Source organism: Lolium perenne, chromosome 5 (genome assembly GCF_019359855.2).
Source record: "Lolium perenne isolate Kyuss_39 chromosome 5, Kyuss_2.0, whole genome shotgun sequence".
Taxonomy (NCBI): Eukaryota; Viridiplantae; Streptophyta; class Magnoliopsida; order Poales; family Poaceae; genus Lolium; species Lolium perenne.
In genome coordinates, this window is record NC_067248.2 from 196,157,512 (window position 1) to 196,174,190 (window position 16,679).

A 16,679-nucleotide genomic window follows, 5' to 3' on the forward strand; every position below is an offset into this window, starting at 1 on the left:
GAGAGGGCCCAGAGTATATCTATCCGTCATCGGGATGGACAAATCCCACTGTTGATCCATATGCCTCAACTCATACTTTCCGGATACTTAATCCCACCTTTATAGCCACCCATTTACGCAGTGGTGTTTGGTGTAATCAAAGTACCTTTCCGGTATAAGTGATTTACATGATCTCATGGTCATAAGGACTAGGTAACTATGTATCGAAAGCTTATAGCAAATAACTTAATGACGAGATCTTATGCTACGCTTAATTGGGTGTGTCCATTATATCATTCACACAATGACATAACCTTGTTATTAATAACATCCAATGTTCATGATTATGAAACTAATCATCCATTAATCAACAAGCTAGTTTAAGAGGCATACTAGGGACTTCTTGTTTGTCTACATATCACACATGTACTAATGTTTCGGTTAATACAATTCTAGCATGATATATAAACATTTATCATAAACATAAAGATATAAATAATAACCACTTTATTATTGCCTCTAGGGCATATCTCCTTCAATACTAAAGGACAACCCCTATGTGAAGACCTTTAAAAGCTGTGGATCTGTTCCGAACCTGGAAGAATATAGAATATCCCTTAACACGGACATAAGACTGGACCAGAGAAGGTACAATGTCCCCACAGCTTCACAGGTGGCCGCCATGTGGGTTGAAGGTAGTGACCCGCAAAACACTTTTGATAGGCAGGTTGTCGTGCATGGCAAAGGGGACCGTCCTATATTTATTAGAGCTTACTATGGTTGCTATGATCCTTTGGCGTATCCATTATTCTTCCCGAGAGGGGAGACGGGGTGGAACCGTCTGATACCATATGAGATACCACGTAAAGTCACTCAGCAAGGGGACAAAGAGGATGACAGAGCGTGAACCCTTGCAAGGTCTAGACCAAAGTTCCAGTGTACATCTGGAAGAAAACACGGATGAGGTAGCAGGTAATTATCCCCGTGCTGACAAAACAAGTTTCACATTTTAATGATTGTTAATAACGATCGACGATTAATCATTTTCTCATCCATGTTCCAGATGATGAAGAGGACCAGGATGAAGAGGACCAGGATGATGGTGAAAACGGAGGTAAAAGAAAATTTGTTAGCTCTAGGGAGTACTATTGCTTCAAGCTACAAGTTAGGAAAGGACTTTTCAACATTATATTGTTCGGTGCACGCGAGCTCCAGCAATGGGCTGTCGACATGTACATAAAGTGTGAGACTATGAGACTTGATTTTTTCTCCAATCCTAAGAATCAGAAGCGCATTCATGCTGATTTATACCAGGTATCGTACAGTCTCCATGTTATATTGTATTAGGATTTTTCTAAATGGGTTTTAAACTTTTAAACATTGATGTGTTAATACTTATATTTACTGAAAATTATGCTTAGGTTAGCATAATCCAATGATAAGGAAAATCTAAACATGTATGACACAGGCTTGCCGTCCAAACGAAATGTCAGAATATTCGATTTCAGAAACGTAGTAACCAAAGAATGTGAGCTCCAACCTGTAAGCAATCGTGCAAGCAATATTCAAAACTAAGACCAGCCGTCCCCTCTTCTCTGGAGAAAGCCTTCCCTGCATGGTGTGGCAGGTTACAAAATCTCAAATAAATGGCAAAGTTAATTAACATACCTAAAAATAAATGTCACATTTAGCCACACGTTAGAAGCGGTCAGACAGACTCAACATTTAATTCTAACCGTGTGACTTGGCCAAGTCAGAGTTAGTTTCAAGCTGCATGTATGCTTTTGGTAGCCGAGTAATGTGTGAGTGGACTGGGTTAGTGAATGCATGGGTTAGCTGTTGCTCATGCATGCTTCTATGGGTCTATTTAAGGGAGCCGTGAGAACATTCTTTCTGACAAGACAACCAGAAGGAGAAAAGCCGAGGCTGCTGAGAGGAAACAAGAAGAGGATCTGATTAGAAGCTCTAGGTATGACATATATTTGCAATGGTACTTTGTGATTTTGTTGATAGATCAAATCGAGGTAGCAAGTATCTTTTTATAAGTAACAAGGAATTTAATTCTGAATATTTTCTTTTCTGGCCATTACAAAAATTCCGAGATCTGTATAGCAATTGTCCTCATGCTACCATTACATTGTGCTACGTTTTTTCTTTTTTACCACACCAGAATCATGAAAAATAATAGTATATGCGGCCAGCTTTTGAAGTCTATTTGGTTCCTTATTTCCTCCTAAATTGAATAGGTACAATTGTTTTTATTAATAATTATACACTTTTCTAAATGAGCAGATATGGATGAGTATGACGTCTTCAGTTTACCAAATGGATCAATCACCGGTATTCTTGTGTACACAAAATCTGCATACATGACTACATTATATCGACTAGGTGCTAGCTTCATGTTTTATGTACTAACAAATCTTATCATGTAGATATCGCGGGAGTTATCATGTATGTTGGCCCAATTGACCACGACACATATTTCCCTCTAGGCATGAGGGAATTAGCAGTGGTGGACTACAATGATCGTACTGTGTTCCTCCGGTTTTTAGATGAACTAGCTGACAGCCATAGAGAACAACTATTTTTTGGGGAAATGCATTATTCATTCCTAATGACAACCTTTATGGAGGTTGACCAAGCGTCGAGTAAGTCTGAACTATAATAAGTGCTATATACCAAATCCATTCCTCACTTGTACTTACTCGATGTTTTCATAAATAGGAAGCCTTTTAAGTACATCAGCAACAACAATCACATTTCATCGGTGCTTAGCATGTCATCAGTTTGACATGCTTGAAGGTGACTATAGTTTTTTCTATTACTATTTCACCAGTCTCGATAACTATATGTCCTAATTAGTCATGTTATAGGTGTGCGCAAACGAATTCATAATGATTCAGCTTACGGTGAAGCGGTAAAAAATGTTGTACTTCTTAGGAGGGATGCTCAAAATCCAGCCAACGAGTACAACACAGTTCATCTACCTGCTGAAGCTTCTTCGATCAAATACATGTACAACTATCTGAAGCGTAGTACACCCGGCACATCGCCAGATAAAGTTGACAAGTACAATGAAGTTGATTAGGCATGTATGTCCAGAATCAATAATTCTTTAGAAAGGGATGGTGTTTTAAGCGAGTTATTTCTATCCTTTGTTGTAATAATAAATATAACATGTTGTTATATTCACAAGATGCTCCATTCCGTATCTACTATTTTTACATCTTGCAAACCATCCACAACATCTCCACTAAATAAATGGATGCAAAAACTTTGTACCTGTAGTGCTTCTCTTGTACATGAATGCGCGTGTATGTATGTGGAGAAGGGCAATAAGCCTTTAGAATGCTTGATTATTCCAACACGAAAAGGATGTTGTTTTAAAGACTATTTGTTTCCTTTATTCAGAAGTTGGTACTGTGCTATCAGGTTGGTTTGGAGCCAACTGTTTTGTACCAACACGTAGTGATTTTGTTTTGTAATGTAATAATTGGACTGTCCGTAATAAAAGGGTATGAACTATCAAGAAACAAACAAAGTAGGTAGACAAGTGTGCATACCAATGCAGGCCGAATTCTGACAGGTCCGTTTAGTCCATGATATCAAAACTCCTCAAATTTAAAATCATGTAACATCGAAACACCACTTTCCCTTAATATGATGCAATAGTAGACATGATAATGCTTTCAAAAAGTAGATATGGTAACTTAAAAAACATGAAACTTTATACCTGACAATCCAAGGTAGACAAACCAGCCGTTACATGAAACTTCATATTCATTTCCTTCTCCAACGGGTGCAATTCGTGATGCCAAAACAAATCTCTAACCTAATAAGAAATCAAAGACATAAATTAATTGATATTTACCATCAAAAACCTTGGAAAAAAATAAATATATATGTGGAACCGAGAGATCAATAAACTAAAAAAGTAGAATACCCAATTTAATCATTTAATATATTATAACGGCATTTCTGGACATGGGGTATAAGAAAAGGCAAATAAGAAAGGCAATGTCTACAACTACGTGGGGTATAAAAAAAGGCAAAAATAAAAACGAGGGGCCAGAGATAAATCAGCCGGATAGAGCAATAAAAATAGTGTACGCTAGAGATATGAACAGTTTGTTATACAAGTACGATTCCCTAGGAGGAAAAAAAACCCAGTTGCCTCACGATCTGGCTGTAGCTATTGCCGCTTCCCCACTCTCCTCTACCTCCACCTCGATCGATAAGGGACTCCAGACTCCCACCAACGTGGGCAACTACAACTCTACAGCAACCGCCAGAAGCCGTCACCACGATACTCTTCCCTACCACAATCGCCGCATCCACAGTCTCCTCCACCTCGCTGGCCTCCTCCACCTCAAGACTGTCCACTCGCCCTACGAATCTGGCCGTGTTGCATCATTCTCAATGTCTGGGGCGACATCCCCGATGTCCTCTGCGGATCAATCAACACCCAGATTCAGTGCTATTGTCCATGCTATCAATGCGGTAATGATATATATCTCTGTAACTTCATAGTTTGCAAGGCTTGGTAATTAAATACTTTGCAAGGTTTCGTAATTAAAAGTGCTATATGCTTGGTTTTCAGGAAAACATCGACATGGGATCAATGGGTGAGGACACGGATAATATGAAGACTGAAGAAGTGATAACCAAATACAATGATACAAACCCCGAGTCGACAAAGGCAATACAAGAAAAAGCATTATATGTCTGGAAGATTTTTCACTCTTCGGTTGTTTAGTAGTCCTGGTTCTCCACTAATGTAAGAGTTTTGTGTGCATGTACATGAAACCATCAATGATGGAGCAAAGGAGCAAGCATTACCAACTTCGAAACCTGAGAATCTTGAACTAGAAGAAGAAGAAATATTTAGAGAGGGCCAAACAGATATGCAAATTGAAGAGGGGCTGACCAAATCTGAGACCAACGAGCTAGAAAATAAAACCGGCAAAGAGGCTACTTACTCCGAATTGACAAATGTGAGTTTCTTGGTCCTAAAAACTCCCCAATAATTCCAAATCTCCACAGTAATTATCCGACACCCTTTTCCTGGTTTCAGTTTTGTTTATGATGTTCCCAGGAATTATCTGTCAACAAAGCAAGTCAACAACTGCTGTCAGCTCAGGACAAGCACTTAGCAAAAACATCCGGCACAGAAGGGCCATGAACTATAGAGACCGAGTTTGCATTGCCCATGCAGATAGAGAAACATATGCGACAGCATAACAAGCCTAAGAAGACACAAGACTATGTGGTTTCTCCAGAAGGCACATAACAAAACCTTCTTTGCCCTGCTTTTGCTATATTTATTATCTTCATTACTAATAGATGTTATTACTTCCATTGTGACAGATTATGCCTGCACCGGCGATGATTGGTCTGTGATTGACAAAATCAGAAACGAACCAAGCGACAAGAGATATTTAGTGAGCATCGACGATGGATATCTTAAAAGGGCCGAATTACTGTCACTTTTAACTCCCGGAGAATTCATTGGCGATGAAGTAAGCATATATAGTTTTGTCACAAGGGTTTGCTATTTTATTATGAGTTCTAATATCTCCTATAACCATTGTATGCTTTTGAAATTGTAGATAATAAACGCGTACATAAATTGCATACGTGGTACAGAGCATCTACAAGTGAGGTCAGGTGGAAGTGTGTTCTTAGAGAATGCATGCGTCTCTAAGACGATAAAGAGTTTTAGCTGTCTGGGGCTTGATGAAGCACCAACATGGTTATTAGACCGAGTCAGCACTTATTTGAAATATGATATGGTTAGTCCTCAACTAAATTCTATGGAGGACGAATGTTTGTCTATATCGGAACTAAACTAACTAAAAAGTTTCAGATACACATTCCAGTGAACAGTAACAACATGCATTGGTACGTAGCAGTTATAAATACCAGAAAACGAAGAATCCAAGTGCTCGACTCGCTCGGCAGAGGAATGGGCCGCAAAGACCTCGCTGCTATGGTTAGCAATTAGTCCCACTACCCTATCTTTTGATAAGATGCTTTTCTGTTATCCTTCGGTATTTTTTGGTTGTGATGTTAATATTGTCTTTTATTCGTGCAATAGCTGGAAGGACTGCAAAATTTATTGAAATATGCATCGGTTAGCATGGAATTAAAAGCTGATAAATGGCCGGACCTAAATGTGACAACATGGCCAAGGGAAGAGTGTATTACGAGAAGTCTGCAAACAGATGGGTATACCTCTGAACTCAACGCAATCAAAAGTTTGTTTTTTTATATGCCCCATTAATTCTCATTACAAAGAATCATGTGTCCGCATGTAAGAAAGAATAAAGTGTGCATATGCACTTACCAACTGACAGTAGATGACATCGTACTTAATCATCTTCATCAGTAGCATACTACTCATCCATCATGTTTACCTACAATAACAAACCATCAAAAACGAGGAGTGTGTGAACAAAAGCAGTTTAATTGCTATGTCCATTCTCCCCAAAGCACATTGCATGTTCTTTGTGATACTATCCTAAAAGAGTTCTAAGCCATAGTGTTAACGGGTTTTTTTTCAACACCACATTGCATATTCCACCATGTGTGCTACTTATGTATCCATAAAAAGAGATGTTGGTTGTTTTGTCTGCCGACGTTGCTACCATCCCATCCCTTGGACTGCATACTCTCATCCATGGAGCTAGAATTCACAATTGGAAAAAATAGAGATGATATCACCTGTGTATCATTGGGTACCAGACAATACTGGCTGATGCTTCCATGGGCCTTCCCACATGTCGCCGGCCACTGGACATCCTCACCTCCTTGTTGCAGTGCCAAGTAAGGCGCTGATGCGATGGCACTGGACATTTGCACCTCCTTTTTGTAATGCCTAGCACGGCGCTCATGCGAGGGATTTTAGACGACCAAGTAGTTCCTTAACTACAAATGGCAGCCGCACATCTTGTTTGTTTCAAACTTCCATTTGTACTCTTTCCAACCTGTTTGAGATGTACAAATAAGATTACTGTACATATGTCAAGTCTATAGTTTAACTTACCTATATGCTAATCTTAATCAACATAAGAAATTATAATCATGCAGGTCATCCTGTGGTCTATGGATGTTAAATTTCATGGAATATTTCACGGGGGATATTTTATCCGACATTCCTGAACAGGTATATTTGCTCCATATCGCGATACTTATTCCAGGTTGTATCATTATTACTTCAAAACTAACTTTAGTTACTCCTTGATTTATAGGTTAATATGACAAATTTTAGAAACAAATTAGCCATAATTTTGGTGGATTCACATTTGAATGATGATAATATAAGGAATCGAGACTTGAAAGATGATGAAGAACAAACATTTGATCCTACTGATTGTGTCATTGTGGATGGACCTCCTAAAAACATCAAAACATCGAAACTAGCGTCAGAAATTGGGTTCATCTCGCAATCATTGCTTTTGTTACCATCTGCCAATCCAACAGACCAGGAATTAATAGATGAACTTTGCCTATACATCAGCACAGTTGATGATATCCCTTCACTAGAGTAAGCAACATTTTTTCATTTTATTGTATTGTTCTAATAAATTGCGATAGCATACTTGTAATTGTAATTGACATAATTCTAATTTTACAGGACCGAATGGGTTAAAAGTTCGAGTCCTTATCCTATTAGTCTTAATTTAAGACAAATAAGTAGCATACTAAAAATGAATGAAAATATGGACGTTAGTTGCTTTAATATGGCTGTATGGATACTGGCGTGGCACGACATCCAGCTTGCTAGGGATGTCCCAGTCCACTACATGGATTTGAACTTCTGTGTAAGTTACTTTAACTACATATTAAATCTATTTATATGTGACTCATTTGTGGCATATACTAATGTTTTTATTATTATTTTAGTTGATGTCTCAATATGCACGAGATCCAAGTCGTAGTGACTATCCTGACGTTGCTCGGTTGGCTCAGTTGTTTCTTAGCTGGCCTGACAGTAATGAGTATCATATATCTGAATGCAATATGGTAAGAATTCAATCCTTCATTCTTAAGAGTCAATTATCTGTTATAATGATTACTATATTTTTAAATGTATCGGTGCAGATTTTATTGCCTTGGGATATTGTTGGGTTATTCCAGTTGTTCGTCTTGGATCGGCACAAAAAAGTTATCTCTTTTTTGGACCCGCTTCCAATACCATATTTGGCGAAGACTATACTTAAAAATGTGGCCGATAATTTTAATCTTGCCCTCGAAGTTGCAAACCCTGCATCAAAGGATGACATAACTAAATGGGGTTGCAAGGCTCCCAAAGTTCCAACAAATCCAGACGAGTAAGAATCTTAACAATGTGTTACAATCTTAACGTATTTATTCGACCCGCAATGTAACATAATATGCATGCAGTGCTCTGTCGGGTTATTTGGTTTTTGAGTTCATGCATTCATGGTATGATGGATTACTATATTTTCCAGTACCCACGGTGTGTATTTACACATGTTCATTTGCATACACTTTGCACATTTTTTTATAACAATGTTGTATAATGCATATATAGGACGGTTTTCAACTAAGGAAGCGATTTTTGGTTCACATCCTGAAGTATGAAGCAAATGAAGCTTTAAGCAATATCCCAGCCATTGCACGAAGCCTTATTGATCGCATAAAAAAGTGGACCTTCAAGAAAGTACCGTCATCCGCGAATAAATAGGAGATACAATGTTGCTTAGTTATTTTAGCTGTCACTCATATTTCGCCATGTATCAAGAATACATAGATGCACCTTCAAGAAGAAACATAATACATATTGTTGCTTAGTTTGAATTTTTAAGTATTTTTACAACTAATTCTAAATACATTTATGTGATTGTAAAGTTTATGTAAGTGTGGATTGTGTGTTTTAGGCGCTCTCACACCTCTTAGGCATAAATGGCTCGGTAAAATACATGATAGAAGATCACAATATATGTTTTTATGACATACGATAGGACAAGACGTGCATTGCACGTGCACGTGCACGCTTACTGGTTCACATCCTGAAGTAAAATAACTAAGGAAGCGATTTTTGGTTCACATCCTGAAGTATGAAGCAAATGAAGCTTTAAGCAATATCCCAACCATTGCACTAAGCCTTATTGATCGCATAAAAAAGTGGACCTTCAAGCTAGAACCATCATCCGTGAATAAATAGAAGATACAATGTTGCTTAGTTGTTATTTTTAAGTATTTTCGTAACTAATTATAATACATATATTTATATGATTTAGAATTTTATGTGGAGACATGTCCGTGGATCGTTTGTTACACTCACTTCTCACATGGTTGGGTAGGATATGCATTTAAAGTAGCTCTTTAAGAAAACTCGCTAAATAATACAATTCAAAATAAAATTATTTTATTATAGATTATAATTACCTCCTCAAATTTTGCCATCCGACAAATCATCAACATTTAAAATGTTGACAATGGACCTGAATAAAGCTGCATCCTATGGTGAATAGCTGTACCAGTACCATCTACAGCTCCAGGAATCATTTGAGCCTACAAATTATGCATAGATGTTACCAAAATGATATAAGACTTGAGTAAGAGAATAAGGATTTCACAAAGCAAGAAACGGCCAAATAAATAATGTAGAGCAGTAAAAAATGCCTTTCGCCAAAATGCATATATTAGATAGTTGCATATAGCTAAGTAGATCTATTTGATTGTGAGCTTCAAATAAGTCCATGACAAATTCATTCCAGTAATCTAGCCACGCCAGTAGATCAATCATCCTAGCATATACACATTTATAATTATTGTCTATGCATGCTAAATCAAGCTCAAAAGTACATATTGTACTTTCAGTTTTATTAAGTTTTGATGAAATAGCAAAATATGCACGATATGATAAATTGAGCATGGCAATTACCATGGATTTGCATCATGCAGCCGAAATTCAAAATCTATTAAGAAGAAAAAAGGCATACCACGAATTTTGGTACAGGAACAAGTACATGGATGGACTTTTCAGTTCTCAGGCCGTAAGAAACACACTTTCTGGAAGGTTTTCATTTTCATGAGTTGTACATCATTAATCTATCATATCCAAGCGATGAAATTTATCATACCACACAATTTACCAAGTATTTCTAATCAGGAAGTTGGACAAACACTAAATAATCCCATCACCAACAGAGATGCATCACACAATATATGCAAGCGAGCTGATGCCCATGGGATCAAACACGTATATATAGAGTTCCACAACTTCATTAGTGCAGTACATGCATTGCGGAAGCTCTCCAGCCATATAATCAAGCTGGGTCCCAATCAAATTCAGGTATCAAAGTACAATCGAGGGAATAGATAGAAGATTACCTTTAAGCACTGGAGAGGCGCGGAAGCGATAGGACCAGAGCAAGGCATCCTCGCCGGAATCCATCTGCGATTGCTAAGATTCACCGGCTCTTGTCCCGCGGGAGGAGGAGTCCGGCGCCTTGGAGCCTTCCAACACGCGAGCGTTGGCCGCACCGCGAATAAGATGGAGACCTCACTCAGCTTCTAGCTCAGCGCCGTCTGGCCTACCGCGAGCATGCCGAGCTTGGTGCCTTCTTCTCTTCACAGGATCTCCAGTGCCGACTCGGACTCTTCGGTGACTAGAATCTTGTGTGCCGCCGGCGCGAGGAAAGGGCGGCAACAGCGGGGAGGCAGGGGAGGGGCTGGTCGTGGCGAGCTAGCGGCAGCGGCCGGGCAGGGGAGAGAGAGTGGGTGAGGCAGGGGATGTGAGGCCCTCGCGCCAGCAGCGGAGGTGCAAGGCCGGCGGCGGCCTCTGCGCCGGCGGCGGGAGGGAGCAGAGCAGACATGGGGGAGCTTGAGAAAGTGAAGACGAAGTGTCTGCGATTTAGCCTTTTTTATTTTTTTTCTTTTCTTTCCGCTGGACTAAGTGATATGTTCGTCTAACAGCTACACCTACATCTACCATGTACGGACTATCTCTCCTTTATTTTTTTCCACCTAAGGTTAGTTATTTAAAAAATATATAGACTTCCCAGTGGGTCTTACCATTTTCAACCTTTTTAAAATAGATCAAAAGCAAAAATCTCTTTGGTTTCAGTTTGGAATAAACTAATGTTAGGTATTACCTTTGGTCAAACTAACTTTAGGATTAAATATATTTAAAAAATTAAACATCATGTTTGCTTCTTAAATTTTAAATCTTCTAATATCATTTCGTATTTTTGCGTGATTTTTAAATCTTCTAATATTATTTGGTATTTTAAATTGATTATATTAATGAAAATGCATCATTAAAATCCTACGTGCTATCATTATGTGGTTTGTAGACGTTAAAATTTATTTAGTATTGGACGAAATATATTTTGTCCGACATTCCTGAATATGTATTTCACGCTATCATGATACTTATCCTTTGTGTTACTATTATTTAAAAACTAATTATGTCCAATTTGTATAAAATAGTTTAGGACAAAAATTGTTTTCTATATAGTTACTAAGAAATGAACGATGATGGTGTGAGAAGAGCAGACTTCGAAGATGGTGTAAGCACTATGGATCCCTTGAACATCAAAAGATGTCGTATGTGGATCATATGTTTCATGCGTATGGCTTACACTGTTGGTCAACCAGACCTATTTAAATAGCTCACTAAATAAAGATTTGGAAAAAATACACTTAGTAGAAAAGATAAATAGGATTAAAGAGCACACGTGACGTATTTTAAGAGACGTGTGTTACACGTGCACTCTTACTAGTAGTAGATAGATAGATAGATGGTGTTCTGTCCAGATTCCGGTAGTTACCCCAAACTCCGGCCTCTCCTCTCCTCAACTGGTGCCGCCTACTTCGCCCTCCTTTCCCCCTAGGGGCGCATGGCGGAGGCTGTCTTCCCGGTCGATCTGGAGGCACGCCGCCGGCCGGCTACCCCAGCTCCTCTCCCCACCGAGATCTAGGTTGAGGCTCCCAAGGGTGCTCAATATTCTCCCTCTCCAACTTGCTCTAGCTTCGATCCGGTGGTTTGCGGCCGGCGTCGCCGAGACCGGTCCCGACCCCAAACGCGGTTCCCAAACCGCACGCTGACCGTGCCCCTTCCGTCGCCGGCATCGGCCACTCGCTGCTGCCTCCAAAAGCATTGTGCGCTCGGGTAAGGGCTCTCTCCAATTTACAAAAAAAAAAACATTTCTCTTCAATTTTCTTCTTAAAGCAAGATTCTCAGTAGATTACTCTAGCTGTACTCATAACTTTATAAGTTCACTTTGCCAATGTACCACATTACTAGCTGCTTTGTAGCTTTTTTTTTTTTTTTTTTTTTTTACAGATTGTAGCTTTTGTTAGGTGTCTCCTCTCCGTTCAGTGCCTATGGTCCCGCCCGTGCACCAGCAGGCTAGTATCATGCCAATCAATACACTAAAAGAGGAGTTGGAGTTGGAAGAAAAGGTAATACATGAAAACATGTCTTGCATTCTTTCTGTTCCATCTTCCATTTGAGTACAATGGTGACATTTTGGGATTTTTTTATCACTTAGATCAAATCCATGTTTGAATGTTCTGGTATGTTACTTGTAGGAACTGTTGTGCGCACCCAAAAAGCCCAAATTTACGGAGTCCGTTGTCCAACAGCAGCAGGAAACTCAAGTTCTCGCTGTTGAGAGTGAGCATAAAGGCCATGGTGATCCTTCACTGAAAGATTCTGCTTGTGTAGTGCAGAGCGATGGTGAAGCAAACGGTTGCAGTGAGGGGCTTGTTTCTGGTATCGGAGATTCTGATCTTGCGTAAATCTTCCATGTCCTAATTCTTTTAGCCACTGCTAAAATCTGTTTGATTTCAGAAAAAAAACTAGAATCTTCATATAATATGATATGTCGTTGTATAATATGGATGGAATAGTTGTAACTCAAATTTGTGGTTGGCTTACCCAAAATTTAGTTGTCTATGGTGCTAAATGGAAAAGTTGAGTATAAAATTGCTGCAAATATAATCAGGAGAGATCAGGCCACCTTTTAACTTGCTTTGCTGTATAACATTTTCTTAGATGCTTAGGAGAAAGTGGGATATTAGAAGAAAGCAACAATGGATATGGCATGGAAACAAAGTAATGTCATTATGGTACTGAATAGATATTAACTGATTATGTAACTAGTTAGAGAGATTCTTATTTAAATTGCAAATACTAGTTTAAACCATTGATGCATATAGATAGTATGTGCGCATGTTTTTATGTCCTCTTAGATGGTGTTATGTACAATATTGACAGTCCCTTCACAAATTACCTAGTGCATGGTCTACTTTGTCATGATGATGTATACAGACACTGTATATTACCTTGGGAAAATGTCATGTCCAAATTCCGAATACGTCAATTTCTGGTTGAAAGACAAATATAGCTTAATTAGTTCACAAATTAATGATCTGAATGTTTAGTACTTCCAAAGAATATCTAGGGCATCGAACGAGGGATTCATCACTTGACATGACTAGGCAATATATGCATGAAGTATTATTGCTTTTTTCCATAATCTTATTTTCGAAGTTAAATTTGCTTCACAAGTTACTGATTTTGCTAAAATTCATAGGCAGTACAAATAAAGAACTACCAGCAAGGTCGCGACTGGATCAACTCTGCAGTGCAATTGGCTGGAAGTGTCCAACATATGACTTTGAAGACCAGGGATTTTATCATACAAAACTGTAAGTTTTCCTGTTAACTGGTAAAACTGTAATTTGGTTTTATGTACTGCCAAGACATACAGGCCTATTATGCCCTATATTACTTCAAATGTGATATATTATCCATAATATGATAAGGAAAGCCACTAGAGCTTCCTGCATAAGTTTTCTGATAGTTACTACTTGCCATTTTATACCCACTTTGAACACTTGTGCTATTCAACCATCCAGAATGGCATGTAAAAATGATAATCCAGCTGCAATTCTAATAGGTTATGCAGCAATGTTCAAAAGATTGAGTCATGATCCTGCACATAAGATGTTTTAATGGTATAAGTTCAATGTTGATACACCCTGCAACGGCAATAATGGGATGTGATTATTGGTGGCTTGGTGCTGCCATTGAAAAGCTAGTTAGACGTATCACAGAAGTACATAATGTTGGGGAAATTTTACTGTAGTTCCATGGGCACGGGCTAGCTATGACCATGCAAACACTAAGAAGTATAACCTCTGTTCGGAAATAAGTGACTCAACTTTGTCTAGATACGGATGTACCTACACACTAAACTGTGTCTAGATACATCCGTATCTAGAAAAGCTGAGTCACTTATTTATGAACGGATGGAGTAACAAATCTTAACCAATATAGTTGCTGCTTGAACCTTCTCCTCTAAATTGACTATGCAAGAACAATGACAGAGAAGTGTGATTGTTCAGAAATCTGATAACAAAATTTAGTAAACTGTTAAAAGCCATTCGAGTATATTTTGTATGCTATAATTGTGAAAGCTAAATTCCTTTCATGAAATCAGTTGGTCAGATGGCGAGTACGAATACTGAAGTTGCTATTCGCAAAGTATAATGAATGATGTGCTTTGAGAAGTTACGGTGAGGCGGGGTATCTGTCTCAGCATAACCACACTTGCTACAATTTGAGTTATACACAAGGCTGCAGCCTTGTCGTGTAATAATTATCATATTCTAGCTTGACATGAGCTAATTAAAGTGCATGAGTAGTATCCTTGAAGTAATACAAATGTGGCTAGTGGCTAGCATTTGTTGTTTGCGAAATTATTTCTGGATATTACCCATGGTTGTCGCTGAAAAATCGATGTAGATCCATAACCATTTTATAAATGCATAATATGGTTGATTATATGCTTAAGATGATGGTTAGACCTAGAAATGTGCATATCTGATGTTGTAAGAACTCTGCAGGTTCAAATGCAAGGTGACTGTCCATGTGGAGACATTCTCGGACACTGTTGTGGAGTGCTACAGTGAACCCAACCCTCAGAAGGAAGCTGCCCAGGAACAAGCTGCTCAAGGGGTATTATGGTGCCTTAAGTGCCTTGGTCATGTTAAGTAATTCTAGATGTGCTCCATCAAGCGAGGTGTCTGCCATTTTGTGATTATCTGATCCATCATAAGAGCAGTGCTCGGACGCTCTTTATTGAATCTGGGGTCAGGGTTAGATCAATATCACGGTGTTGTCAGCTGATGCTTATGCAAGACTGAAATTGTTGCTCTGTTGTGGTGTAATTATTGCTTTAGTTCTCTAGACGATTAGACCCTAGACCAGTTATAGTCCCAGTCAGCTGTAGAAACTCTCAGTACGATTAGCAATCTGTTCATGTTATCATGCAAGAGCACCCTTTGGATTGCCTCAATCGGTCCAAGGGTCAATAGGGTGCAGTGATCGCATATTTTTGGATGTTAAGCAAACAGGATCAGCACTGTGAAATTCTGATGAACAAATGTGAATTTACATCAACATGTTCTGGGTCCAACACAGTAAACAGGGGGCAAAAAACGAACATAAGATAACCATGGTCGATATTGATTCTTGGAGATGCGCGAGAAGATGCAGCCAAATTTAGACAGTGCAAGTAGTATTGATAAGCAATCGACAAAGAGTATCGATTAGGCAAACTTAGACAGAATAAGAAGCATACGAAAACTTTTACTTTCTCAGTTAGGTTGGCGTATCACATTGAATGGATTCATCAATTTGGTTCAAAACTCCGATAGGGGGCATGAGGCCAAATCCGGGTTGGGAGAAAATTTGGAACCTATCTGTACCAAGCAAAGTCAAAAGCATTCTTGGAAAGCATTACACGGGTGTCAGGTAGAGCTATTTTAGCTGATCGACACATCCGAGTACCGCCTCAATGTCCACTGAAGAAAGATGCACCCGTGCTCAATTTATAAGAGCCCCCTATTGGTTTGTTTCAAGCTGTATTATCTCTTCTAAACCAAGTTCAGACCAAACAGCTCTCACTCTAGCACACGTGAAGACCAGATGGCGAATATTTTCGGGTCCCAATTGGCAAACCGCAAGGCAGCACAAAGATAATCAGAACAATAAGGGGAAATAAATATTGGCTCCCCGGTGCCACACACCCCTATACTTGGAAAAATAAAATAAAATATTAAAAAAGTTCAAAAAAATTCAAACTCTTTTGGGAATCAAAGATGATCAGGTATTGTACTTGAAACAAAATATTCCCTAGGAAATCACTTTTATTGTATCCTGGGTAAAAAAACAAACTCGAAACACCCCATGGTACTATTCACTTTATATTCGTCATAATTTTGTCTTTTTTGCCCTGGAGACCGTGGGAATCATTTCGTTTCCAAACATTTTTTTTACGAGTACAAAATTGATCAATTTTTTTTTAACTTTTTAAAATTACTATAATTTTTGGTCTATGGGGGTGCGTTGCACCCGAGAGCCAAAAGTCCGCTTCCGAAACGATAAGACACTACTTTCAGCAAAGCTAAGAGAAGCACATGACTCAGGGAACGAACTTTGCTATGTTGCTTGCAATCACTACTAGAGCAGCAAATAAGGAACGGAATGTCTTATGGCTTACCTATTCTGTGATGCAACGATCTCAGATTCAGTAAATAACAGAGAAATCATTAAACAAAATCATAGCACAATCACTACAAAGCAGTTACCCTCTTGCATCATTAAACAAAATCATAACACAGGCCTAAGGGGGTAACCGGACCAGTGTGGT

The 16,679-nt window shown here is 38.8% G+C and overlaps 2 protein-coding genes and 2 long non-coding RNA genes across 6 annotated transcripts; 3 read left to right on the top strand and 1 right to left on the bottom strand.

The window, feature by feature from the left end:
• Positions 1 to 429: 429 nt before the first annotated feature.
• LOC127301581 (uncharacterized) lies at positions 430 to 10,928 on the bottom strand. Of its 2 annotated transcripts, none has more exons than XR_011745390.1 (7): positions 10,345 to 10,927; positions 9,397 to 9,522; positions 6,706 to 6,968; positions 6,329 to 6,398; positions 4,962 to 5,084; positions 3,716 to 3,814; positions 430 to 1,590 (listed from the first exon to the last, which is right to left on the bottom strand). It is a non-coding gene; the product is annotated as an uncharacterized lncRNA (long non-coding RNA). The 2 variants fall into 2 exon arrangements; XR_007852237.2 differs by having other exon boundaries at positions 431 to 1,590; positions 3,546 to 3,814; positions 10,345 to 10,928.
• On the top strand, positions 2,717 to 3,355 carry LOC127301582 (uncharacterized). Its single transcript, XR_007852238.2, has 2 exons — positions 2,717 to 2,784; positions 2,856 to 3,355. It is a non-coding gene; the product is annotated as an uncharacterized lncRNA (long non-coding RNA).
• On the top strand, positions 7,091 to 8,319 carry LOC127304002 (uncharacterized). The gene is made up of 5 exons (XM_051334716.2): positions 7,091 to 7,147; positions 7,233 to 7,528; positions 7,619 to 7,805; positions 7,888 to 8,007; positions 8,086 to 8,319. The coding sequence occupies exons 1-5, from the start codon at positions 7,091 to 7,093 to the stop codon at positions 8,317 to 8,319; spliced, it is 894 nt and encodes a 297-aa protein (XP_051190676.2).
• Positions 10,929 to 11,758: 830 nt separating the features above from the next.
• Positions 11,759 to 15,323, top strand: LOC127301580 (uncharacterized). 2 transcript variants are annotated; one of them, XM_051331848.1, is made up of 5 exons: positions 11,759 to 12,127; positions 12,302 to 12,420; positions 12,550 to 12,733; positions 13,557 to 13,671; positions 14,872 to 15,323. In XM_051331848.1, exons 2-5 carry the CDS (start codon positions 12,343 to 12,345, stop codon positions 15,020 to 15,022), a joined length of 528 nt encoding a protein of 175 aa, XP_051187808.1. In that variant the 5' UTR covers positions 11,759 to 12,127; positions 12,302 to 12,342; the 3' UTR covers positions 15,023 to 15,323. The 2 variants fall into 2 exon arrangements, with proteins under 2 accessions (XP_051187808.1, XP_051187809.1); XM_051331849.1 differs by having other exon boundaries at positions 12,319 to 12,420.
• The last annotated feature ends 1,356 nt before the right edge of the window (positions 15,324 to 16,679 follow it).

Excerpts from the sequence above, each read along its gene's own strand:
- LOC127304002 (XM_051334716.2), top strand. The coding sequence starts at position 7,091 with ATGTTAAATTTCATGGAATATTTCACGGGGGATATTTTATCCGACATT. Across the intron at positions 7,148-7,232 it reads TATCCGACATTCCTGAACAG|GTTAATATGACAAATTTTAG; the intron begins GTATATTTGCTC and ends CTTGATTTATAG. Across the intron at positions 7,806-7,887 it reads ACATGGATTTGAACTTCTGT|TTGATGTCTCAATATGCACG; the intron begins GTAAGTTACTTT and ends TTATTATTTTAG.
- LOC127301580 (XM_051331848.1), top strand. The coding sequence starts at position 12,343 with ATGGTCCCGCCCGTGCACCAGCAGGCTAGTATCATGCCAATCAATACA. Across the intron at positions 12,421-12,549 it reads AGTTGGAGTTGGAAGAAAAG|GAACTGTTGTGCGCACCCAA; the intron begins GTAATACATGAA and ends TGTTACTTGTAG. Across the intron at positions 13,672-14,871 it reads GGATTTTATCATACAAAACT|GTTCAAATGCAAGGTGACTG; the intron begins GTAAGTTTTCCT and ends AGAACTCTGCAG.